Source organism: Phalaenopsis equestris, unplaced genomic scaffold (assembly GCF_001263595.1).
Source record: "Phalaenopsis equestris unplaced genomic scaffold, ASM126359v1 Scaffold000349, whole genome shotgun sequence".
NCBI lineage: Eukaryota > Viridiplantae > Streptophyta > Magnoliopsida > Asparagales > Orchidaceae > Phalaenopsis > Phalaenopsis equestris.
Window position 1 is genome coordinate 232340 of NW_018164791.1, and position 26646 is coordinate 258985.

The window sequence follows — 26646 nt, forward strand, 5'->3', positions numbered from 1 at the left end:
GTAATATGTCACATATACCCTCCACGACAGATACTACATTGGTAACACATCACATATACCCTACACGATAGATACTACAAGGATAGATATTACATTTCTTTTGAAAATTCAAGTATTACATAATAGATGTCACTCATTAGACATCGCCACACTGCTTACTGTTGATTGATAAGTTCAGATACTACATATCACTTATCTTAACATCACATATAGGTGCACTACACCTCGATAAGTTCAGATACTATCTCACATAGGTACTTTATATCTTTAATAAGATAAGTTCAGATACTATTTAGATTTACACATCTATTAAATGATAGGTTTTAGGGCTATCGGATTATAAGGGTGATTTGTTGGTGACCTCTAGTTGATATTGATAGGTTGACTTCGATATTTCAGTTGCCTGTGGGATCGAGATAAAAGAGAAAAGAAATCTAGTCTAAGTCTAACCCTGAATTAAAATCATATATTCCACCTTAAATTTTCATATGCTTATCATTTAACTTTTCTTTTATAATCTGCAAATGTTTATAAATGTTCTAATCCATTTATATTATGCAATTGTAATATATTTTGTAGTTTCGTCAGAATTAACCAGGTAAACTTTTAGTTGTTTCAGTTTCTTTACTTTTCCTATTACATAGTTCTTTCTTTACTGTACATTTCTTACTGTACCTTTCTGCATGTTCTTTGTACCTTTCTGCATGTTCTTTGTTACATAGGTTCTTTTCTTTTTTATTGCACTGTAGTATATACATTTGTCTGTATTTTTGCTTTTAGTTACTACTTTTTCAGCATGTTCATACAATCCCCTAAGATAGGTCGTTCAATGCATGTTTTTTTTTATTTTCTTCATCCATTTCTCGGAACGAGATAACGACGTGGTCGATAGACGATTCATCCCCGAGAGGCAGTCAAGACTACAACAAAAGGTGGAGACAGAAACCTCAACCGAGCTTCGATAGATTTAAATAACATACCTATAGGACGACGAGGTCATTCGTCTGGCACAATGTAAAACCTCATATACTATCTACGAGGTCGTTCGTCTGGCACAATGTAAAACCTCATATACTATCTTTTAGGACTTTCTACGATTTTATATCGTACGATATAAGTCCTAAAATTTTTAGGATTCCGGGGTCGTCGTCTGGTACAACATAAATCTTCATATTTCCTCGGGTCATTGACATATGAAATGTAGACACAAGTCCTGAATATCTACGAATATCTAAATAATTTGCAAGTCTAAAACATCAAATAATTTCTCTTTCAAATATATAAAGTCAAACCATAGGTTAGTTTGAGATGTCACTGAATTTTATTCAGTATCTTCGATATCTCTTACTCCTTTGGATTCTGAAAATAACTGTTCATATTTGAACTTATCTCACTTGACTTTTCCTATAAGCAATCGTGAAAACCGAAACGTTAAATTCTTGAAGACAAAACCTCTGATCATGATCGAGAGTTTTCTCAAATGACTCCGGTCATTTGAGAAGTAATTAACTATAGGGGCTTGCCTCTATAGGGAATTAAGAACTCATATTAATCTAAACCATATTTAATCTGTGTATTACATAAGGAAATTTGTCGACTATAAATTTCACAGACCAAAATAGAGTCATAAAATTTTAAGTTTAGATAGTTAAGTCTACCAATGAGTGATACGTTCATCCTTCGAGATGATATATCATTTATGGTATCGTGCTCAGCTATTTAAACTATTAGATATATGGGGGTATTTGGTCTCATCATTTTCCAAAAATTATAAAATAATATTATTTTCACAAAATTAAAATTACATTATATAATAGGGCGAATTGGTTTTAGAATTGTTAAAACTAATAGAAACAGTAGAACTTCTTTGGGAGTCGGACATCGTCAACTTGTACATCATCTGAGGAGAGAAAATTTCAATCGTCAACTTAAAATTGAGTAGAGAAGTTGATGGAGGCAGCTCCATTGGAGAAGAAATGGAAGGGGTTGAGACAAATTGAGTATATAATAGGCCTACTTTCAATTCAATTCAATTCAATTCTTCGGATCACAATACTTAGAAATTGAAGTCTTCTCTATAGAAACTAGATGAAAAACAAAAAGAACATGTTCTCTTTCTCTGGAATTACAAAATCCAATGGTGATGAAGACTAAGGAGAAACCAGCAGATAAGAAGCACGTCGAGAAGCCCATAGTTGAATAATAAAAAAAAGACGGAAGAGAAAGACAAGTAGAGGTGGCGAAGAAAGTCTATACTGAAACGAATCCCGTCATTGAGAGCTCAACCTGCGCAATTTTGACGCTAGAAAAAAGATAGAGGTCGGATCTTTGAATGTCGCGAACGGCCCATTTCCTTCCTAGCTGACTCCAAACGCGATTGTATCGCGAGGGGTTTGTCACGATCCACGCCTTGCCTTCTCAGCTGGTTCTAATCACCACCGTATTATAAGGATTCTACCGCGCTTCAGTCGTTCTTCCCGCAATCAAGTAGTTCTCTTCCCGATGAGCTTTAATGGTGACTATATCGTGATCTATTCAATGTCTTCCAACAATTGTATCATAAGAGGTTTGTTAGGATCCAATCGTTCTCTTCCCATAGAGCACAAATCACAATTGTATCGCACAATCGAGAGGGGAGGTGTACAGAATCTAAATAGGATTAGATCGTCACTTCGCATGCAAAAAGTGGACTCTAATACCATATAATTTTTTGGAGGAGAAAAAAATTATTTATCTACAATTTAATAGATAATGATTACAACATAAAATGAGGAGGATGGCTCCAATACTAGGAACATAATAAAACCAACCATAACTCTGCATTATAAGAATTCAAAAAATATATAAATAATGGCATATCAATAATACTAGATTCTAGAAATACAAAAAAACTAATAATAAAATATACTAAAACAAAAAATCCCTAAATTCCAACACAAATAATTGCTTCATTTGAAAGGCATCAAACCACTTTGATGTAGTGGTAAGGAAAGCAGGGTAAGTAGGTTACCTAAATCCTAGAGGTAATCATCCATGGATATCTTTATAAAATACTCCCAAAATATGTTGGATGAATATAAAATACATACCACGCAATTCTTTTGTATTTACATATCTAACACAAAATTTAATATTTGCATTCATCACACTCAAATCTTTAACATCACATCAAAAGAACTACTTTTACTAACATTTTAAAAGTCAAATGCAGTGTTTTATGCATAGGTTTATAATTCCAATATATTATAAATGCAACAATCAAACTTTAGGTGTTTGATAATGTACATCCATAAGAAATGTGTGGTTGGTATGTAAATTTTCCAATAAATAAAGAGCTAATTTTTCCAATTAGGGAAAAATTGATGTACTCTTCAGCGTTTATTCTTGCAAGTTATGTCAATGTGTGGCTTCTTCTGCGGGTCATACAGCAATAACTATAACGTTGACACTTAGCAGACATGGATTTTTTTCTGTTTTATAAGACGACATACAGCAAAGGTGGACCTTACAGCTCTTTCAGCTCCTCCAAGAATTCGCTAATGACATCTATGTGATTCCCAAGAGTCCTTCTTTCAACAGTTGCGTCTTTATGTTTATTTTATTCTTATCAGATGACTATATATACAAATAAAATCATTGAATACTAAGAAATTTATTTTTTCATTATTCTTTTGGGACTTAACTCTATTGATGAAGTAAAAGACTCGAAAGTATGAAGGAAGACATCTTCTCGAATGAGTATGAGGCATGCCACTTCTGATGAATTTCCTCATTTTCTTTCTCTCATTTTTAAGTCACTACTAAATTTTTACGTTATTGGTAGAAAGTGTGATTTAAATTTTATCATATTTAATTACCTTCTATTACAGGATCCCTAAATTTGTTGTTGTTAATTTCTCATAGAAGGTGAATGATCCTTCTCCAAAAAACATTATTGTTTTATGGATTTTCATTGAACATAGCGAGAAAATGTTTAGATTAATAAATTGCGTTGTAATATTTGTTTGTTGGTAGAATTATTTTTGACTTTACATGATAGATATGTGTAAACCCTAGATCCTAAGACATAAAACATCATTTAGCAATGAGAACATGGGAAGAACCATCAAGGATGAGAAAGTTCCATGGCCATCTCATCTCCTCGATTTATGATAAAATGCTTGCATATAGTGCATTTAAAATTTAACAGTTCTACAAGCTAGATCAAAGAAAAGTATAGTAAAATGACGCCATAGAATTGCATGGATATATGTTTGAATCATACAAGTAGCCAATTTTACTATATTCTGTCAAAAAATGATTTCTGGAATTTTCTTCATGCATTTCTTCATATTTGCTTATTTAAGAGATTGCTGGATTTCTGCAATTTTCACTGCATTTTGCCATTCTAGGTTTGTGCCCAAGGTTTTACAGAACCTTTAGTGCAGTTTTAGCTTTCGCGTACATTGATTGATCAAACTTTGGTGTCATGAGTTGGAAACTATTGTCAAAACACACGGAATAATTGAATAGCTAATGCAAATTTTGAAGAACGTGCAAAGTCAGAAACCTGTAAGATAGTCTTCAATGTCCAGGCCAAATTCTGAAGCATCCACTGCACATATAACTCAAAATTAGTGTTTGGTGGAGTGCAATCACCATATATGATGAGCACTAAGGCACCTCACCAGCAAGTATAAAAAAAAATTTAAAAATTGAAAAATTGCAGAAAATCTAACTAGGGTAGCAAAATAAGGCGTGATAGCCAAGGTGTCAGACGGAAAATATCACAGTAACTCAATAGATTTTGTGAAAAACATGGATATAAGAATGTTTACTAAGAGCTGACCAATATAAAAGGATAAAATCCATATATCATTATAGCGTGTGTGTGTGTGTGTGATTTTGGTTTTTGTGAGGGGTGGGATTGGTGGGCCACCAGTATACCAAACTAATCACTCAACTTATTCAAATAGAGCCCGCACGTGCAACGTAATGGTTGAAAATAAAGTGAAGAAGCCCGAAGTATTTCATTAGATTGCAACAGCTTCATGATACATCGATGGTATAGAAGGAGCTCAAGCTTGAAATCCCTAAAGATCTCATCAATTTGAAGGGTTGTGGATTTCCCGTAATCCTAATTCATTGAACACTCGTATGAATGACAAAATCTAAAGCCAATAACCAAAGTTTTTAATATTTCTTCTTTGTTCATGTATGGATTTGAGAGACAATAGGAATAATAAAGGATGCTAAACTTGAGATATTTAAAACAAGGCCCAAGTATGCTTTTTGTTTTAAGAAGTTGGTCCGGATTTAGGAACCTCATTAAAGTTGCCCCATCAAAGTGTAACTCCCAAGAAACGAAATCTTAGGCCACTATACTTGAGATGCGCTCACCAAACAGAATATCAATGAGTGGAGAATTCATAAAAATTAAATAGGCTACTAGGGAATCATCTAAAGCGTGTCTTTGATTGCCCGACAAGCAACAAAATTAATGTTGAACTAGAAATGGGTCATACACCAATGAACTAAATATCTTTATAATGTTGCTAATTTACTATGAATATATTGTTGATCTTGTGCGGAAGAACATAGTGTTGTGGAATTAGCATCATGAGAATTAATGCAATACCATGCTTCTTAAAGGCTGCGTAACTTTCCTGTCAAAATAAGTAGTTGATTAAGATGATATAAAACATTATCCTTGCTGTTTTCATTAACCCAAGTTAAAAAGGGTCCAAGCAATTCATCCCATGTAACTGTATAAAGTATCAATAATTCTTCTTAGCAAGCATGGTAAAAGGATAACATCCATTGGACATGTTTAAAATAAATCATCACAAAAAGGCAAGCTTTGCCATGAAGGAATATCAACTGAGCAAATCTCCTCATTGCTTCTATATCAAGAATGGTCTTAATCATTGATGGATTAAGCTCAACACCTTCATGGCAAATATGATAGAACTAAGATTGTAACCGATAAAGTGTTTAGCAACACAAATGTGAAGAAATATCAAGTGTTGAATTAATAATAAGCAAATATTAATTATGGATTATAAAATTGAATAATAGTGGAAATTAATTAAGACTTATATAAATTAAAGAGGGCAAAGTAAAAAAATTTAAAAAAAATGTTATAATATCTATATTTGATATAAAATTATAAGATTAGCAGCTTGATCGGAATGATATGTTAAATATTAAATTGAGGGTTTGTAAACATTAATTATATCACTAGAAAAGGTGATTAAATTATGTTAAAAAAAAAATATGTATAAATTTATTAATAAGAATGTCTAATCTGTAGATGGAGGTGGAGTAAAGATTATAGTGGGGAAATCAAGTCTACTGGATTTACAGTGGGTACTTATATATCTGATTTATAGTAATAATATTGCTTCTTCTAAGCAAATTGTAACAAATGATATTGAAACTTGTTCAATAAGTTGTTATTACAAATTTAATCATCATTTATCTTTTCTAGTGAATGTATTGTCGGCATTGAAATTAATGATATATGTCTCTTAACTTGTTTAGATTAATTATATTATGCAAGGTTTATCATAGAAATGTATTGAATGAAATGAAAAATACAAATAAAATATAATATATGAAAGCGCTGGTATATATACATGTTAACTGATCAAGTTCAACCCCTTATAACTAACTAGAGATAGTAAAGAAGAAAATAAGCTCCCTCGATGATATTGAATATCTTAGGTTTTAGGATTTATACTGCAGACAACATTCCAGTTAGAATAAAATAGGTCTTTCCCAGTCTTAGTTTCTAGAGAATACAAATCATAAAAAACATTATCGCAAGAAATAGAAATAATCACCACAAAAAGAGACATCATGCATAACTTTCTTCTTTATTGCCAAATTAGGCATAAAATCCCTAATTATGAGGAGCTGGAAGGAGAGCAGGCTTTTCTTTGACATTTACAAATTTCTTTCTTTCAATTCCGTTGGCATCTTTTAAAGGCTAAGATGATACAATAGTATAAACGTCCTTGGGTGGTGGAGGGAGAGTTATTTGTTTGTCCGCCTTTATCGTTCGGATTGGTGGGGCCTTCCCCCATACCCTGAAGCTACATGCTTGATCATTGTGTTTGTCTTTAGAGATAAGGTAAATAGCCATTCTCCCTTGTGATTGGTGGAAGATGAACCAACAATAGTAGATGCATGAAAATCTAAAATAATATGCATTGAAATTTGTTGAAAGATTTAATTCAAATTACAATTTATTGTCTTTCCTCTTATACAGATATTATTCTCCTTCCTTATTTATATCATGTGATATCTATACCAAATCTTGCTTAATTAGTCTTGCAATGTAATAGGAAATTATTTAAACTTATTTAATTAATTTCCTTATCTAAGGAGGAGGGACTTCTATATGTAAAGGCAATTTGAATTGAATCAATAAGAAAAAACGAATTTTCTCTTCACTTTATGTTTTTTATGGTATCAAAGCGGGAGAAAAAAAGGAAAAAATCCCGGAGAATCTCGCGTGAAGAAGATCGTCTCTCGGTGACAGAAGCAGCGTGAAGAAGATCGTCTCTCGATGACGGAAGCATTAGCTTTCCATCTTCGAACCAAAGGAGAGGAAGCGCGGGCGACGCCGAAGAAGGCGAGGAAGCGTGAGCGACGCTGCTGACGGAAATAAGAGTCGGGATTCGCAAACGACGCCTTCTGCTTCGCCGCTGCTGCTCTAATTTGCTTGGCTGCCCACAAGCTCGCGATTTGCGAAACATTACCTCTCCACTATTCCGCCACTTGCAAAGCCGCACAATTTTTATTATGTCTAAAAATACAAATGATTCTGCTACTTCTACCCAGCCTTTTACCCTATCATCTGCTTCCGCACCACCCTCCTCTAGAACCACCACCGAAAATCATCCAGCCCAGATCACCACAATCCGTCTCAATGGTGATAATTATCTACGCTGGTCACAATCGGTGAGGATGTACATTCGAGGAAGAGGGAAGATAGACTACCTAACAGGAGAAGTCCGTAAGCGAGCCACTGCAGATTCGCTACAATCCTACGCAACCTGGGATGCAAAAAGTTCGATGATAATGACATGGTTGGTAAACTCCATGGAAGAAGAGATAGGTGCAAACTACATGTGTTACTCTACTGCCAAAGAATTCTGGGAGAATGTGGCCCAAATGTATTCAGATATGGATAACCAATCTCAGGTTTATGAACTTTCCCTAAAACTTGGTGATATTCGTCAAGGTAATGACTCTGTCACAAAATACTTTAATTCTTTAAAGAGAATATGGCAAGACCTTGACATGTCATCAAGAGTGGAAGTGTTCTGATGATGCTAGTAGATATAAGACCATTGTTGATGCAAATAGAATTTTTAAATTTCTTGATGGACTTAATGAGGAGTTTGATGAGGTTAGGGGCAGAATTATTGGAGGAAGTCTCAAGCCTTCAATCCATGAGGCTTTCTCAGAAGTTCGCCGCGAAGAAACTCGAAGAGTAATGTTCAACAAGAAATCCACTCCTACCAGCATACCTGAGACTTCGGCATTTCAATCGGAGGCTCATATCAGCAAGCAGACTGTTCCATATTCACAGAATAATGAGGAGAAACCATGGGTGTGGTGTGATCATTGCAACAAGCCACGACACACTAAAGAAACCTACTGATACCTCCACGGTAAACCTGCAGATTGAAAGCCAAGAAACAAGCGCAAGCCACCTACTGCTAATACTGTTGTCGAACAAACTAGCCCATTTAGCAAAGAACAAATCGATCAACTCCTGAATCTGCTAAACCCCAATTTGGCTACTGGTACTTCAAATTGTTTGATGGTACATGCAATGGAACAGGTAGACAACTAAACCTTTGGATTATTGATTCAGGAGCTTCTGATCACATGACAAATTTACACTATTTATTTCATTCATGCATCTCATATTTTGGCCATGAAAAGGTTCGCATTGTTGACGGTAGTTTCTCTTCCATTATTGGAAAAGGAAACATTAACCTGTCCAAAAGTATAGATCTTAAATCTGTACTCCATGTTTTAAAACTCAAATGTAATATTCTATCCGTCAGCAAACTTTCAAAAGATTATAACTGCCATATAATTTTCTGTGAATCTTCTTGTGTTTTTCAGGACCAGAAGTCGGGGATGATGATTGGGAGAGCTAAAAAGATATGAGGACTTTACTACTTTGAGGAGACTGTTCCTAGGAAAAAAGAGGTTGAAGCCTACAGCAGTGTGAGGTCGAACCCTGCATTAGAGAAAATAATGGAATCTCATCTTAGACTAGGTCATCCAAGTTTTTCTAATTTAAAATATTTATTTCCTAATTTGTTTAAAGGTGTTAATTATGTTTTATTTCAATACGAAACATGTTATTTGGCAAAAAGTCATCGCATAAATTTTGCTCCAAAACCATACTATCCTTCAAAACCTTTTTACATAATCCATAGTGATGTTTGGGGACCTTCAAAAGTCAAAACATTATCGGTAAAAAGGGGATTTGTGACTTTTATTGACGATCACACCAGAATAGGTTGGGTTTATCTTATAAGCAATAAATCATAAGCTGAAAAACTTTTTAAAGATTTTTACAACATGATTGAAACTCAATTTGAAACTAAAATATGCATTCTTAGATCTGATAATGGAACTGAATATTTTAATGAATGTTTAGGGGAGTTCTTAATAAACAAAGGCATAATTCATCTTGTCGTGACACTCCACAACAAAATGGAATTGCTGAAGGAAAAAATAGACATTTACTTGAGGTTGCTCGGGCAATCATGTTTTCAATGAACGTTCCTAAATATTTATGGGGGGACGTTGTTCTAACAACATCATATCTAATAAACTGAATGTCAACTCGAGTTTTACAATATACAATTCCTCTAAACAAACTGAAAAATAATTTTTTAAGTCTACGAATGCCTTCAAATATTCCTTTAAAAATCTTTGGATGCACATGTTTCGTTCATATTCCGAATAATTGTCGATCAAAATTGGATCCAAAATCCGAAAAATGTATCTTTCTTGGATATGCCACAAACAAAAAGGATTACAAATTCTTTAATCCTGTCACCAAAAAATTTACATTAGTATGAATGTGATCTTCATGGAAAAAATTCTCTTCTTTCACAAAAATCCATTTCAGGGGGAGTATAATACAAATGGAGAAGATGATTTTTGACAAGTTTCTAGTCCATTACCAAAAATTGTTGTAACATCACGTACACTTGAGGTCTGTGAAAACAAAGAACAAGAAATAGTTGTTGAAAATAAGAAGAATCATGGCCAAGAGACGCCTGAAAGTATCTTATCTAATACAGGGGGAGAAATACAACATAATACAACAGCAGAACCTCTTGTTTATTCCAGGAAGAGGCTCCATAAAAGAAAAAAAGTTCAAACTGAATCTTTAGCTCCCTCTCAATCTGAAGAACCGAATGATGGTCCTCAAGAAACACAGGTAATTTCTGATCCTGATCTTTATTTTTCACCAACAGAAGCTCAAGATTCAGAGGTTATGAATTTGGATCTTCCTATAGCCTTTAGAAAATGAACACGTTCTTGTACTACCAAATATCCCATTTCAAAATACCTATCCTACAAAAAAATCTCACACAAACATCAAGCTTTTTTATCATAAATTTCTAATTTGTTTGAACCCAGAACAATACAAGAAGTTCTTAGTAATCCAAATTGGAGAATAGCGGTAAAGGAAGAGATTGATGCTCTTTTAAAAAATGGGACCTGGAAAATTGTCACTCTACCAAGAAACAAGTCTGTTGTTGGGTGTAAATGGGTCTTCACTACTAAAGTCAAACCTGATGGGAGCATCCAAAGATATAAAGCAAGATTAGTAGCGAAAGAAATCACTCAAACTCATGAAATTGACTATCATGAAACATTCGCTCTGGTAGCCAAGCTCAATTCTATTCGGGTTTTACTGTCCATAGCAGCAAACCATAATTGGCCATTGCATCAACTCGACGTTAAAAACGCTTTTCTAAACAGTGAATTAGAGGAGGTATTCATGGATCTTCCACTAGGATTTGAGAAGAAATTTGGAGAAGACAAAGTGTGCATAGGATTTGAGAAGAAATTTGGAGAAGACAAAGTGTGCAGATTAAAGAAATCATTGTATGGGCTCAAGCAATTTCCTCGCGCCCGATTTGAGAGGTTTGGAAAGGTGATTACAAAATATGAATACACTCAGAGTCAAGCTGATCATACTATGTTCTACAAACATTTAGAAAGTGGTAAACTCGCTATACTCATTGTCTATGTAGATGATATTATCCTTACAGGAGATGATGCTAGGGAAATTGAGAAATTAAAAAAAAATTGGCCACAAAATTCGAGATTAAAAATCTGGGAGATGTAAAATATTTTCTTGGTATTGAGTATGTCAGATCTGAGGGGATTTTTATTAATCAGCGAAAGTATGTACTCGACTTACTCAGTGAAACCAGAATGCTTGGGCGCAAAACAGCTGAAACCCCGATTGAACCAAATAAAAGGTTACAAGTGACAAATAAAATAGATGGAGTCAATAAAGAATGATATCAGAGACTGGTGGGAAAACTAATCTACTTGTCACACACTCATCATGATATAGCATTTGTTGTTAGTATGGTAAGTCAGTTTATACATTCTTCAAATACTCATCACTTGGAGGCTATTTATCGGATCCTTAGATATCTGAAAGGAACACAAGAAGTGTCGTGGCAAAAAGCAGCGCTGAAGCTGAATTCATATTTGTGGCCCATATGATATGTGAAGTTCCATGGATTAGAAGAATTCTCCAGGAGTTAAAAATTCATAGTTCACCATCAATAAAGATGCACTGTGATAATAAGTCTGTCATCGCATCGCCCACAATCATGTCCTTCATGATAGAACAAAGCACATAGAGATAGACAAACACTTCATCAAAGAAAAAATTGACATAGGAGATATTTGCATGGTGTATGTTCCCTCTAACAACCAAGCAGCGAATATTATAACAAAGGGTCTTCACAAAAAACAGTTCGACGATTTAGTGTGCAAGCTGGCTCTGAAAGATATCTTCATGCCAACTTGAGGGGAAGTGTTGAAAGATTTAATTCAAATTACAATTTATTATTACAATTTATTGTCTTTCCTCTTATACAGATATTATTCTCCTAATTTATATCATGTGATAACTGTACCAAATCTTGTTTAATTAGTCTTGCAATGTAATAGGAAATTATTTAAACATATTTAGTTAGTTTCCTTATCTAAGGAGGATTATCTAAGGAGGAGGGACGGGACTCCTATATGTAAAGGCAATTTGAATTGAATCAATAAGAAAAAGCGAATTTTCTCTCACTAATATGCATTGTAATCTTCTCAAGTACTCCAAGAAACTATGAAAGAATTGTACTTGAAAGATGTACTTCTACTCAACCAATTCTTAGACATATAGGAATCTTTTACGGAGTTGGGATGCTAAATTTGACCTCAAGAAAATGAACTATTCCTCTGAATCCCCACTTCAAAAACTCAATAAAAATTATACAATCCTAATTGAATATGTATTTGTTGTTCAACTTCGATCTTGAACTTTCTTGCATGGAGTTCTACGTAGCGCTAGTGTAGTTGTTGGCTTCTTCAACTTACCTATAGAAACAAAGATCACATTAACCTTAGAATTCTTAAGAGGAACTCCAATAAAGAACTAAACTTTGTGAAATTCGAGTGGAAGCTTCTCCTCTAGGAGTAGTAATTTGAGGACACTCTAGAAAATTTAAGACTTTGTTGAGTAATTTCAAAAATATCTTAATGATAAGACCTTAAGCTAAGGCTTAAAGGTTATAAGAGTAGCAATCTCCTTGAAAAGAATCTCCATTATATGTTGCACTTGAAATTTGAGGTTCTCATTTCATGCTCAAATTCCAAGACCTCAAGATATACAACAACAACAGAACATTTATCCCACTAAGTTGGGTCGGCTATGAATCATTTTTCTCCATTGCATCCTATTTAGTGTCATATTTTTATTTAATTATAAAAAATTAAAATCATTTTTTATACAATATGTCCAAGTCTTCTTAGGCCTACCTCTGTCTTTCTTAACATAAGTCGAATCTAAAACATTTACTCTTCAAATCGGATCATCAGATGATCAACGTTTAATGTGACCAAACCATTTAAGACGACTCTCTCTAATTTTGTCCGTCATTGGAGCTACACCAACCCTATCACGGATATATTCATTTTGCATTTTGTCTCTAAGTTTAAAGCCACTCATCCACCTAAGCATTCTCATCTTAGCAACAATTAACTTAGTAGTATTTGTCTCTTTTAAAGGCCAACATTCGGCGCCATAGAGCATTGCAGGTCTCACCACCATCTTATAAAATTTTCCTTTCAGCCTAAGCGGCACTAATCTATCACCCAATAGGCCCGAAGCATTCTACTTCGATCAAACAACTTGAAATTCTACTAACAACAACCCCATCAATATCACCGTCACTTTGAACAATAGACCCGAGATATCTAAAGCGTTCACACCTTTTAATAAATTAATCATCAATAGCTACATTTCTGTCACTAAAGCTACTACTACTAAAATTACATTGCATGTATTCAGTTTTAGTTATAGTCAAATGAAGGCCTTTAGACTCCAAGGTAGACCTCCATAATTCAAGTTTTTCATGATTGTTTCTCTCGTATTATCCATGAGAAGGAAATCATCAGCAAAAAACATACACCAAGGTACATCCTCTTGTAAGTGTCTAGTAAGACCACCCATAACTAAAGCAAAAAGATATGGGCTTAAAGCCAATACTGATGTAAACCAACAAAAATAGGAAATAATTTGGTCAATCCTTCATCTGTTCGAACACAAGTAACAACTCTTGTATACATATTAAATGACTTAAGTATAAGTCATATCAAAACCTTTCTTCTCTAGAACTCTCCAAAGGACTTCTGAAATCTTATCATAAGTTTTTTCTAAACCAATAAAAATTATAAAATCCATATGTAGAACCTCCTTATTATCTCTGAACTTCTCCATCAAACCTCTCAATAAATGTATAGCTTCCATAGTAGACATACCCAGCATAAATCCAAATTGATTGTGAGAAATCTTTGTTATACGTCTTAACCTGTGTTCAATTACCCTCTCCCAAAATTTTAAAGTATGACACATCAATTTAAGTCCTCTATAATTTGTACATTCTTGTGCATCCCCTTTATTCTTAAAAATGGGACCAAAATACTCTTCCTCCACTCTTCGGGCATATTTCTAGTTTAAAAAAAATATTAAAAAGTTAAGTACACCAAGAAACTCCCAAATCTCCTAAATATTTCCACGTTTCAATTAGGATATCATCCGGTCCTACAAACTTTCCACCCCCGGTTTTCTTCAAAGCCTCCTCTTTAAAGATCTCAAGATATAGTTGGATAAAATTTCATTTCTTTTCATTCCTCAACCACTAAGTCTCCAATAGTGGCCTTCTGTTCTTGGCAAATCTTTTGATGAAGATTTACTCAACCTATGTGATCACATCTCTATCACTTCACCTATAAAAATGGAATAGTTACCGAGGCCCCCTATTTTTTCCCTCTTCGGGAAAAACTCCAATTCAGATCATCTCTCTCAATTTCTTGAAGAAACTGAGAAGTCACTATTTCTCAACCTTCCAAATTTCTTCTCTCTTCAATCCTCTCACATCTAAAGGATTGAATTCAATAAAAATGGAAAAATCAAACAAATTCAAACAAAAGGAAGAAGTAAAATCAAGAAAAAAAAATATAAATCTTCATGATCTCCACCAAAAGCTCTAGGTTGAAAAATAGGTTTGACCAATAATAACGCTCAATGTGCACCTAGCAATTAGAAAATGAAAACTGACTTAGTTGATTTAAACATTTTTGCAGTGCAATATGAGGAACAACCATAGTATCTTCACTATAATAAGAGAAAACTATAGTCTCTACCTAGAAAAATGAATGCCAAAAGACTATTGTATACTAAAATCCTCATGCAACATAATAAATGAAAATAATACATGCAAAATAGCATTAAAATGCTGGCGGAAACCACATGAAATAATCTCACAACACAAATTAGAGTAAAGTGCACGAGATAAGAGGAAGGAAATCCAAGATTAAGGGGTTGTTTGGTAGATCCATTTAAGAAACATTTTGCACTAGATTTACCGCAAATCAGGCCAAATGGCAAGATTCACACACATAAATCCAACACCCCTTAAATCCGATTTTAGCTTCACTACCGGCTAAATCCTGGAATTTAATGTATGTACTAATTCTGGATTTACAGGATTTACCAAAACCTATTAAATTTACATCCTTGTTGCGGCCAAACAGCCCTAAAATTAATAATCATTCTAAAAGAAAAGTAAAGCACATTAACAAGAAAAACATAACAAAATTAAAATTGCATTGCTCGAAAAAAAAATGAAATAAGCGGGAGGCACAATGGCAGAAGAAGTAGCAAGAAAAGAATAACTCACATCCAAGCTTATTCTCAGCTTCTGCATGTGTGAGTAGGCTTCCCGTCCCCAGCCAATGTGAAAAAGCTAGCAAAGAAACTGCTGTCTGCGTCTCGCTCCTCCAATCAGAATGATACCTTAACCACCAAAATCGCTAAAAACCAAAAGCAAATTTCCTGGAAAAAAAAAGCCTCACAAACAGTCGAACTGCGAAGAACCACGAACTCACCTATAATACTGCCCAGGACACTCACGAAGAATCTCAGCGAGCCGTCCATAGTGACCCCTAAGCACTCCAATCTGAGCATTAGCTTTCTTTAACACCTCTGCCACCGATCAAAGCAATCCCAAATCAAAAAACCTAAACCCTAACAAAACCTAAATCTGGATCTCAAGCACCGAACCTGGAGGAGGGATGGACTGGTGCACCAACAGAAGGTCCGCATGCATGACCCGAAGAACAGCCTCTATCTCCGACGCCACTGATCGGATCAGCTCACGGACGTTTCCGGACTCTTCCAGCTGGTCGCGGAAGTACTCAAACTGTGTCTCCATAGAAGAAGAGAATGGAATGGATGGTCCCTGTCCGCCGCCGCAGCCGCCACCGTCGCCATCTACGCCTCCTGCAGCAGCAGTTGCAGCGGCATTAGTAGTGGTCATCACCATTGGCGGAAGTGAACCGGAGGAGTCGGAGAAGCTGCGAAGGAGTGAGGAGAAAGGAAGAAGAGGGGGTAGGAGAGGGTTTCGAGGGAGAGAACGGGAGAAAGAGACGCTGGAGGTTGCTGAATAGAAGACAGCGGTACGGAGCGCTACTCTCATCGGAGAGATTCAGCGGATAAATGAGCGTATCTCCCACTGATTAAATATAATTAAATGCTACAAAAATTCTTATAATCAAATGCTCATCATAAAACTATTTGATATGTATTTTAATATTTTTTTACTAAATTTATAAAAATATACATATGAAAATTATAAATAGATGGCATTCGTTAAATGAAATTTTGGAGAGAATAGCAAAGAGTTCTAAATCACATTATTTTTTTAATATATATTTTACAAAAAAAAAAAAAAAAAAAAAAAAAAAATAGGAACTCATATTCATCTCATGTTCATCTTTTCTTTTTTTAATATCCTAAACTCTCTTCATCACATATTAACTTAATATATCATTTATTAATTATTTTAAACATAAGTTAATTTAAAATTTAATATAATAAAAAGGATCATTCATAGGAATCCTTAAATCTTAAAAGGAAAATTTACATATACCACCCAATTCTTGTGTATTTATATATCTAATACTTAAAATTTCAATTTTTAAATATATAATTTGTTCTACCTATGCATGAAAACATTTATATCATATTTTTAAAATTAAAATAGTGATATTTTCTCATGAAATGAAAGACTTGATTGATATAATCATAAATAGCAAAATTAGAAGTTGGATATATAAATACATAGGAATTGTGGGTGCTATGCACATAAATGCCCCAATCTTAAAACAAGTAATCATATATAACATGCACTCATAGACTTGATACCTTCCTAAAGAAATCAAGGACGTGTTTGGTTGCAGACTAAATTGATGTTACATAAGATTTATCAAATCCAGCAAATCCAATCATTAGTGCGACGGAGATAAAATCGTAAGCGACTGTGGGAAAAAAAATTCTTAAATTCATCTTGTAATTACATGATTAAATATAGATTTATGTCCTGTAAAAGAAGAAACACCTGAAAAATAAAAAGACAAAAAGCAACAAATTTTGATTTGATTGTGCATTGAATATTTTTTTTTTTATGTTTGGTTAGATTTAAGTCATATTTATTATTAAATCGTCTTTAAATTGTGCTTTCAAATACCACAAAATGTTTATAATCACTAATAAATATTATATGCTTCTGATTTGTTTGGGGCAACTGCAACTAATTAAAAAGTTGCAGTGAAACTGTTGAATAATAATCAGATGTTTTAAAAGTTGTGTTAGCTATTATAATTTTTTTAAGACTTTGTTTGGGGCAGTGTATCTGTTGCGACGGTGTTTTGAAAACGCCGTCTCACTATTTTGAAATTGCATTTGAGCAGCTTATCCAAAAATACAGTTGATTTTTTACACCAAACGCGGAATGCAGGTCGAACCTATGGTTCGCGTTTCAAGATAAGCGATTTATTGGGATAAGCAAGAGCTCCCCAAATATACTTTAAGTCAGACTACAATTAGAAAGTTATCACCGCACCTAACCAGAAGTGATGGGAAAAACATAATTTAGTGAGAGCTTTTTCAAGCTGTCAAAAGAAGTTTACCCAATTAAACAAAACTGTGATGCATTGCGGCGGCATCACCGCACCACCGCCCTAAATGGACAATTAGCCTGAATGCATATCCAAATTTCACGTAAAATGATGTTATACATATTATACAAATTACAATATAATATATATAATATTATTGGACATGAAATTCAGATTCATCAATACTCTCCATGGCAACATCAAAAATTAGAAATTACAAAGGATCTAGTCAAAACAAATGAAGCAGCGCGCACTTGGAAAAAACGAACTATTGTTAGGGTTACAGACGGCTACATCTAACAGCATTTACTTAAAATTTAGCTCTACATATAGAAAGATTACTGTATACCGCCGAACAGCTTCAGAGAATTACTCGGGGGATAAATCACACAATCCCAACAGAAGAGATCAGCTAATCCTCCTGAGGTTGCGCGATGGCGGCGCGGCTGTCCTCATCGTCGGCGCTCACCGGACGCATCAGCATTGCTGTGTAGTACGGCATATGCCGGAATCCCACCCCCAAATCCTCACCTCCGTCGGACATCGCGGAGAAACCAAAGCCCTTCAGAGCGGCACCGTAGTCCATAATTCCACTGAACTGAAAGTAACCGGTGGGCGGCGCCAGCGGTGGAGGCGGGGAAGGAGGACATGGTGCCGGAGATGAGGTGGCAGTGGTGGCGGAAGGGGGCTGGTTGATTCCACTGCCGGTGGCTGCAAGGATAGAGGGTTCCGCCTGCCGCAGCAGCCACTCGGTCAGATTTATGCCCGAGTTCCCTCGTCAACTGGAAGATCCGCGCCGCGCAGATCGGCGGCAACCGCACTCTCCTCCCCCGCCCATTCACCTTCGTGTGCCGATCCTTCGACGATCCTCCCTCCCGTTTCTTCCCTCTCACATCGGCCATCTCAGACCGCATCTGAAGTGGTTCGGCGGTGATGGCGCCGGAGGAGTGAACGGCGGTTGGATTATAGATCAAGAGGTCCGATGCGGGTGGGGATGGCGGCGAGGGGGATGGCGGTGATGGCATGAGAGTGAGGGAGGTGGGGCCGGGCATGGCGAGGGTTTTGTGGAGAGATAGCAACAGCGGGGAAGTGGAGTATTTGTGGTAAGGGGAGAGGAATTCGGGGACGGGGAAGAAGAGGAAATCTAGGGTTTCGGGATATTGGATGATGATTTTGACAGGTCTGCATATTTTTGAAAAGCGGTCTAGGTGAGTGGCACTCGCCCGAATCATATTCATATCTTCTTCTTTGTCCCGGTTCGATAACCGGGTCAGACCAGGCCGATTAGGTTCATGGATAAACACGGTTCAGAAAAGTCTAAATTGTGGTGTGGTATTTACATATTGTTAAAAATGATCCTTGTTCATGATCCGCTCTTGTTTGGCTCGTTAGTAGCTCGTGTTCAAATCATTCGTTAAATTAGCGAGTCGAACACAAATAAATCTTTTATAAATGAGTCGAACACGAAAAAACCTTTGTTTGATCGTGTTCAACTAATTTTAGCTCGAAATTAGAAAATTATATATATTTTTTTCATAATCATATATTATATATATTTAAATCTAAGTTTAAGTCACTATATCTGATATGGTCATATATGATTTTGTGTTTTTATTCCATAAGATATGTGTCACTATATCTGATATGGTTATATATGATTTTGTGTTTTTATTCCATAAGATATGTGCAAATTTGAAGCCAACTACCTACATTTTTTTTTCTAATTAATTTTAAAGAGACAATTTGTATCCAAATACGAATAAAAATGAGTAGATCGAGTCAAGCACAAACGCACTATCTACGAGCATTAATTTCGAACACGAGACAATTTCAAACAAAACTAATTTCAAATAAGCTAGACAAGAGCTAAGTCAGCGCTTGCACAAGCATGACTGATTTATAATAATATATGCTACAACTTTTATTTGTAGAATATTGTTGCTATTAGATTATGCTACTTTTTTTTTATCAAAATGTTTTACTATTACTGAATAAAACTAGGGAGAAAATATGGATAAGAATTAAAATAAATTCTTTCAATAAAATGGGCCTAAATATTATGTATAGGTCAAGGCCAAACAGGCTTTAACTCCAAGCCTTCACCACTTGTGTCAAATATATAAAATCTCTAGCCCGTTGCTACTATTGAAATATCATGACTATGATTATATGTCAGAAGACTCGTTGTGAGAGAGTGATAATTTAACGTCTTAATATTATACGAAGATTCAATATGCATACTGATATAATAAATGTAACGAGAGAATAGCCAAAACTTTATTTGTGAAAAAATTTTGAAAAAAGAAAAAATGACAGGGCAAAGTGGCTACTAAAAAAGCCTAATTATATTTACAAGTTTATTTCATTTCATAAATTCTATAATTTTAGGTTAAGTAGCATGAAGCCAAAGGCAAAGCCAAATATTATTAACGAAATACATACATAAATGTTACCTAAATGCATAATTGATTGTTGAATACATGCTTAAATTAATGTATAAAAGGCTGATTAAACATAATTATTAAATAAATAAAATAATCACCAAAATAGAACTGCTTTGTTATTGAATTAAATAAAAATTACTGCTAATCTAATGAATTAACTAATATTTTTTTTTGCAAAAAAATTTAATACATTTTTATTTTTCATTTTATTTAGTGATTATTATAAATCCTCCGGCTATAAATAAGGAATTAGAGTTATATATTAATGTAATTAAAACGCCCTTCTTCTTTAAGTCCATGTCATTCACACTAAACAAGACCGTTCTCACTTCCCCTCTCTGTTAATTCTTATTTCTAACCATTTTTAAGACAAAGGAGAAAGAGATTATTAGTGTCAATATATAGTTTCTTTTTTAAATAATTAATAGTTTATATGTATGCATGTATGTATGTATAGCCCACCTCTGTCATAAGTTTATCTACAAAGCATTGATCTTTTCGATTAATATTCCTCTTGTTAGATCCTAATTTGTCCTTTTTTATTCCTCTTGGAACAACATATTTAAAGTGGTTCAATTAGTACAATTAAGAAAGACATAATTGTTATGATAACCACACTCAGTAGAATCGATGCGTATAATTTGAATTTATGATTGTCATAACTTTTTAAAAAAATAATGGCTTATAATGATTTATCATTTTAAATAAATATTATCGATCGTTTGGGTGACATTTTGTGTTGTTCAGCAGACTGAAATTTGCCTATGTCTAGAGGAGACAACCATTTAGCCTAAATATGGTCAAGTGCCTTGACAAGAGGCCTAGTCGATGGGTTCTACGAGATATGCCGCTTCAGTCGGTTAGTCGACTGATAGGTAAACTCGTTTCGTCAAGTGAGTCGTGGTTCACTGGTTAATTGGTTCAAGTCTTACAAGACTTGCGTCTAGTTCGTCAGGATGATTTGTATCTTGCCCTTGGCAGATCTTGCGGCTACCAAGTAGGAAACCATTTCCGAAGTTTTGTTCTATCTTGGGCTCAGAGACACAGCTTCTCATGCTTGGCGTTGGATTGTCGGTTGATCGTTCTCTTTGAGATTTATGTTCATAATACTGGTGTATACATATTAGTTTCCTGAGTTTTTTGTTTCTTAGTGACGATATATGTGTAAAGACAGGGAAATTACTACTTAATAGTGTCATGCAAACCAAAAATGAAGAATTTAATAATCGGTTCTCTTTTTATTTTTCTTGTCTTGTGTGTCTTATAAATAAGGCAAAGAATTGGGTTATTTATCTGTTGTTGATGCTTTATGGATGTTGAGTAGGTATCATATCGGGTGGTACTAGCAAATAATGGGTGTGTTATGGAGGCAATGACCTGAAATGGTGGACGTGTCGTGGAGGTAGCAACTTAAAAGATGGGTGTGTCGTGAAAGTATTGACCTGAAAGGTTGAGTGTACACGAGGTGCATTGACTCGAAAAAGTGGGAAAGTCATTGAGGCAGTGACCCAAAAGGGCATGTGTGTCGTGGAGGTTGTGGCTTAAATAATGAGAATGACGTGGATGCAGTGGCCCGAAAAATGTATATGTTGTGAAGGCAGTGACAAGAAGAAATGGGTATGTCGTGGAGGAATGGTTGCAAGGGTCGGGTGACCGATCGAATAAAAGTGGTCGATTAACCTGGCTGGGGTGACCGATCAAACCAAAGTGGTCGGTCGACCAGGCTGGGGCAACCGATCAAACCAATTTGTCAGGTCGACCAGGTCGGGGGCGACCGATCAAAGCTAAGTATAATGACGACCGGGTCAGTGATGTTAGTTGAGGCGAAGTGTAATGTTAATCAAGTCGGGGCGGCCGGTCGAGGTAGAGTGCATTGCCAATCGGGTTGGGGCAGGCAGTTGAGGAAAAGTGCGGTGTGTAAAATGCAACATGTGAGATGTGATACAATAGTGAGTCATACTCGACTAAGGCTCTCACATAGGAGTCTAGGGTTTTAGCTCTTGGATTTGCGGTTTAGCCGCCTCCGACATTGGCAAGGGAACATGAAGAACTCCATTCTCTAATCTCTTGCAGAAGTCCTTCATAGTTTGTAGGGCGGGCTTGCTACAAATATTTTTCAATTCAACAAACATTTAGCTTCAAAGTCTTTTCCATTCTTCTAGACCCAACCATTCCAACCTTTTCAAGGAAGTTTGGAAGCGTTAAAACCACGAGAATTTGAGATTCCAACCTAATAGGATTTAGGTATAATGCTTGCAATGAGAAGTCACTTGGTTTCACAAAGGATTTTGCCACACATGTGATTCCTAACCAATGGCTTCCTCTAAGAGACAAACAACCAATCAATAAGTGTGTGCCCATGTTGACTAGTGTCAACCGGCCAACTTGCCTATCGTGGGCAATCAAACCCACGAAGACACCACAAAATTAGCCAATCAAAAGACGTATGGTTGGATTGACTGTTGTTGTCCCTCTAGCTCTCTCAAGCTCTTCAAATATTCTCTTTAGCTCTTGCGAGAAGCCTCTCAATGGTGGAAAAAAATGAAAAAAAAAAATGGAACTAAGAAGAAAAAGGATTTCTTCTTCACTTGAGCTCCTCCTTCAGAAATCTCTCTTTGTTTTCTCTAGAATTCTCTTCCTCATTTAGAATAATGGTGTTCCCCTCAAAATGTGCTCTCTCCCCTCCTTTGTTTGGTTTGCCAAGACCCAAAAATTTATCTATGCCTGTAATTTTTTTAAAATTTCTACAAATAGTATAATTATAATTGATTAATATTAAAAAAAAAGATTTTAATTAATGCATGAATTTAGCTTATTTACCCTTAAATGCTCTATTTATGATTAGTTTGGGGCATTTACATGCATTCCACTCATTTCTATGTATTTACAAACATAGCACCAAAATTATGCATATCATATTTATACCCCTAATGTTACATTTTGACATTATAAATACCACTATTTTAATTTAAAAAAATAGCCAATTACATCCTTCCCTTACGCAGGTAAGATGACATGTATATAATTTTGAAATTTAAATGTTAGAAATATAATTACATAAGAACTAAGTGATATGTATGTTAGGGGTGTAAGTAAGCCAAAAGGACTAAAAAATTGGCTCTTTAATCAAGCTTCATGAGCTAACAAGCCCAAGCTCAAGTTCAAGCTGAACTCGGCTCAACCCATCGTTTAAGAAAAATGTTTATATAAAATATACAAAAAATATATTAAATTTTAAGACTTTATTTTTAAATTACTAAAAATATTTAAAAATATATATTTCATATTAAATAATTTTTGTTATTTAACTTTTTAATTCCTCAAATTACTTATAATTTTATTATATCATTAGTTTAAATTTATAAATATTTTTTTTTACACCATTCAAAAAGGCAATAAGAATTTTTTGTTTATTTTTTACTGTATTTTTATGATTATTTATAGAACCACAACTCTGTATATTAAAAAAGAGAAATTCGTACAGTCGGTGCAGGTCAAAGCACCGTTACAGTAAAGTGACCCACACGTGCGGTGGGGGACCCCACATGGCCGAACATGTTGCCGGATCAATTTAAGACGAGAAAAAGTAGGCGGGGCAACGGGCCGCATAATTCAGCAGCCTACTTCGTCCGTACCTAAGCTTTTCTCGTCCCTGTTTCGTACGGATTTTTTTTTTCAATTTAATTATTATTTAAACTTATAATATTAAACATTAGATAAGAAAATATAAAAAGATAGAGTGAAAAATATATATATTATTAAAAAAGAAGTTTTAATAATGATAAGCTAATATATATATATATATTGATGCGTGCTAGAAAATTCTTTTGTCTAGTCTTACTTCTGGTCAGGTTATTGGAGAGGACCAACTAAAGAGGGACAATTGATAATAGCTGACTAAAGAGGGCCAATTGGGAGAGGCCGAGTCCAAGTATAGGTGATTGAAATGACAGGTTATGTTTTCGTTAAAGATGAATTCTCTGGTGCATTATATGTTATTAGTTACTAATTAATGACTTAGATTATTTTTCTTATGGTGCTCATTTTGTTAAGTGATAATTTTATGATATATTCTTTGTGGGGCATTTACATAAATAGCACACAACTCTTATGCATTTATATATCCCACATCTAAACCTTCATATTTACACACATAATGCTTGAATCTTTAACATTATTAAATAATAGTATGATTTGTACCTTTTAAAAATGAAATATACATTTCCATGCATAAGTTTAAAGTGCCAAAATGCTAAATCTGTAAACATGAAGTTTATGTGTGAGATATGTAAGTACATAAGAATTGTGTGTTATGAAGTAAATCTCTCTATTTTGGGGCATTTATATACATACCATCCAATTCTTATTTATTTATATATCCGACTTCTAAATTTTACCTTTTATATTTATACCATTCAAATTGTTCATATCACATTAGAAAAACCACTATTTTAACTTTAAAAAAAAACTGAAATACTTCTTTTTCTTGCATAAATAAGGTGGTATGCATGTAAAGACTAATATATAAGTAAATATATACAAATTCAGCTAATGTATATTTTTCAAAAAAAAAAAAATCATGTATCATGTAATGCTGACATTATTACAAACATAAGATATTCCTAAAATTTCATACAATCAAGAGAATCATTTTGAGTCGTTTGATGGAGCGATTTCAATTTATTGCTTATTTATGGAGAATGTCACTCCTGAAACCTGTGAATTGAGTCTTGTGTTCTTCATGAAAGGGGACAAAAAGCTAAAAAATAGACGGAGACTTGAACTTGGAGGGAAGGAGTGGAATCTTAGAGTCGTTTTGGATTCAAAGACCTGTTGATGACTCTCATAACTGTAAGCCAATGTCGACCACCACACACTCCGACCACCATTAACCACCATCAACCACCCCCTGCTCATCATCATTGGTGGTCCATGCAAAATAACTACGTACGCCACACGTAGAAGCATAGTACTTTGCAATGAAGTCTCGGTATAATTTACAACATACATTGCGGAGCAACAAAACACCTTACAAAAGAGTGCAATGTCATGATTATTGTGCAATGAGATATCTCAAACATGATCATTTCCTGTTTGTGAAACAATAACAGAAGCTTACAGTGGATCAATCTAACTGGGCTAGGCCCCGTGATTTTTTTTCCTCTGCGAACCTTTCGACACGTAACAATTTCTCTCTCTCTCTCTCTCTTATATAATATAATTTCTTTTTTTTATATAATTTTTAAAATTTACTCTATAAAGCTGATAGTAAGGCAGCAATTATAGTTGATGTCTAGCCTTATTAAACCACACTAGAAAAGTAAATATAATAATTCATGTAAATGTTACCACAATATCTGAATCTTCATTTAATTTGGTGATCTTTGATGATGACTGAAGTTGAAAACTTGAGAGATTTTAAACAGACAATTTGATGTAGTTTCGCAAGCTGTTTTCCAATGGAAAATTCTAAGGCGATCCAAAATTTTATGTTAAATTGCAAGAGAAAAGATGTAGGTCCCAAGCTCAATTATTTATACTTTATTATGAAGAATTGGATTGTATATAGTCATGTGATTCAACATTGATTATTACATGAACATGTATATGGTCATGTGTTTCAACATTGATTATTACATGAACAATTTAGTTGACAATAACATTTATCTAACTTTGATAAGGAAGTAACATTTAACTCAAAATTGTTATTAGTGCCATGATGTTACTTTTCAAGCTTCATAGGTGCTCTTATGGAGGGAGAGGATTGGATTGGTCTAGGCACCATGTGAATGCCAATAGTAACTTGTCATACATTTGTTAGCCTACAGACAATCATTTACGGCCTTTGTGGCCAACCGACGCTCCTGAAGCAACCATCTATGACGCATTGTACCAACTAATACATCTACTTTTAACTACCATCTCAATGATAAGTTGACGATAAAGTCGCCTCTATGACTACGATCTTCGTGATCTGTTAAGGCTATGATTGTTGAAATACCATTACATATGCAGCGCCTTGCTAAACTAAGCATGAGTTGGTTTATTTCTTACTTTATAATTTAAATTATATGATCTTAAATATGTGCCCTCATCTAAACCACAACTACATCATAAATCAAGAAAATCACTTCAACTTATTCTAAAATTTCTCTCCTACTATATATGGCATGCAGTTCTGACGACCTGCAAATGGTTTCAAAAAAAAAAATGCTACTTCTTGTTTAATAAATAAAATAGATTAGAACTTTGAAATAAAATATATTTTACTTTGCTACCTATAACTATTCATTTAAGGAAGATTTACATATATACCACTCAGTTCCTAAGTATTTACGTGCTCAACACTTAATCATTTAAATTTACATGCATATCACCTTATATATGCATGAAAAGATGTATTTCACTTTTTAGAAGCTAA

The 26646-nt window shown here is 34.5% G+C and overlaps 2 protein-coding genes across 2 annotated transcripts in view; both read right to left on the minus strand.

The window, feature by feature from the left end:
• LOC110026073 (translin) overlaps window positions 1-16324 on the minus strand; it is a 45620-nt gene extending 29296 nt beyond the window's left edge. Inside the window, exons 1-4 of the mRNA XM_020726855.1 lie at window positions 15887-16324; window positions 15712-15808; window positions 15504-15619; window positions 4550-4594 (exon numbers count right to left, since the gene is read on the minus strand). Coding sequence (XP_020582514.1) covers window positions 4550-4594; window positions 15504-15619; window positions 15712-15808; window positions 15887-16301 — 673 coding nt within the window. The 5' untranslated portion in view covers window positions 16302-16324. The remainder of the gene's footprint in view (window positions 1-4549; window positions 4595-15503; window positions 15620-15711; window positions 15809-15886) is intronic.
• A 1683-nt stretch (window positions 16325-18007) lies between these two features.
• Window positions 18008-19056, minus strand: LOC110026084 (transcription factor PCF1-like). Its single transcript, XM_020726872.1, is given in 2 exon segments — window positions 18008-18532; window positions 18534-19056. Coding segments are annotated over 2 exon segments (825 nt in total). The 5' UTR covers window positions 19020-19056; the 3' UTR covers window positions 18008-18193.
• Window positions 19057-26646: the final 7590 nt, after the last annotated feature.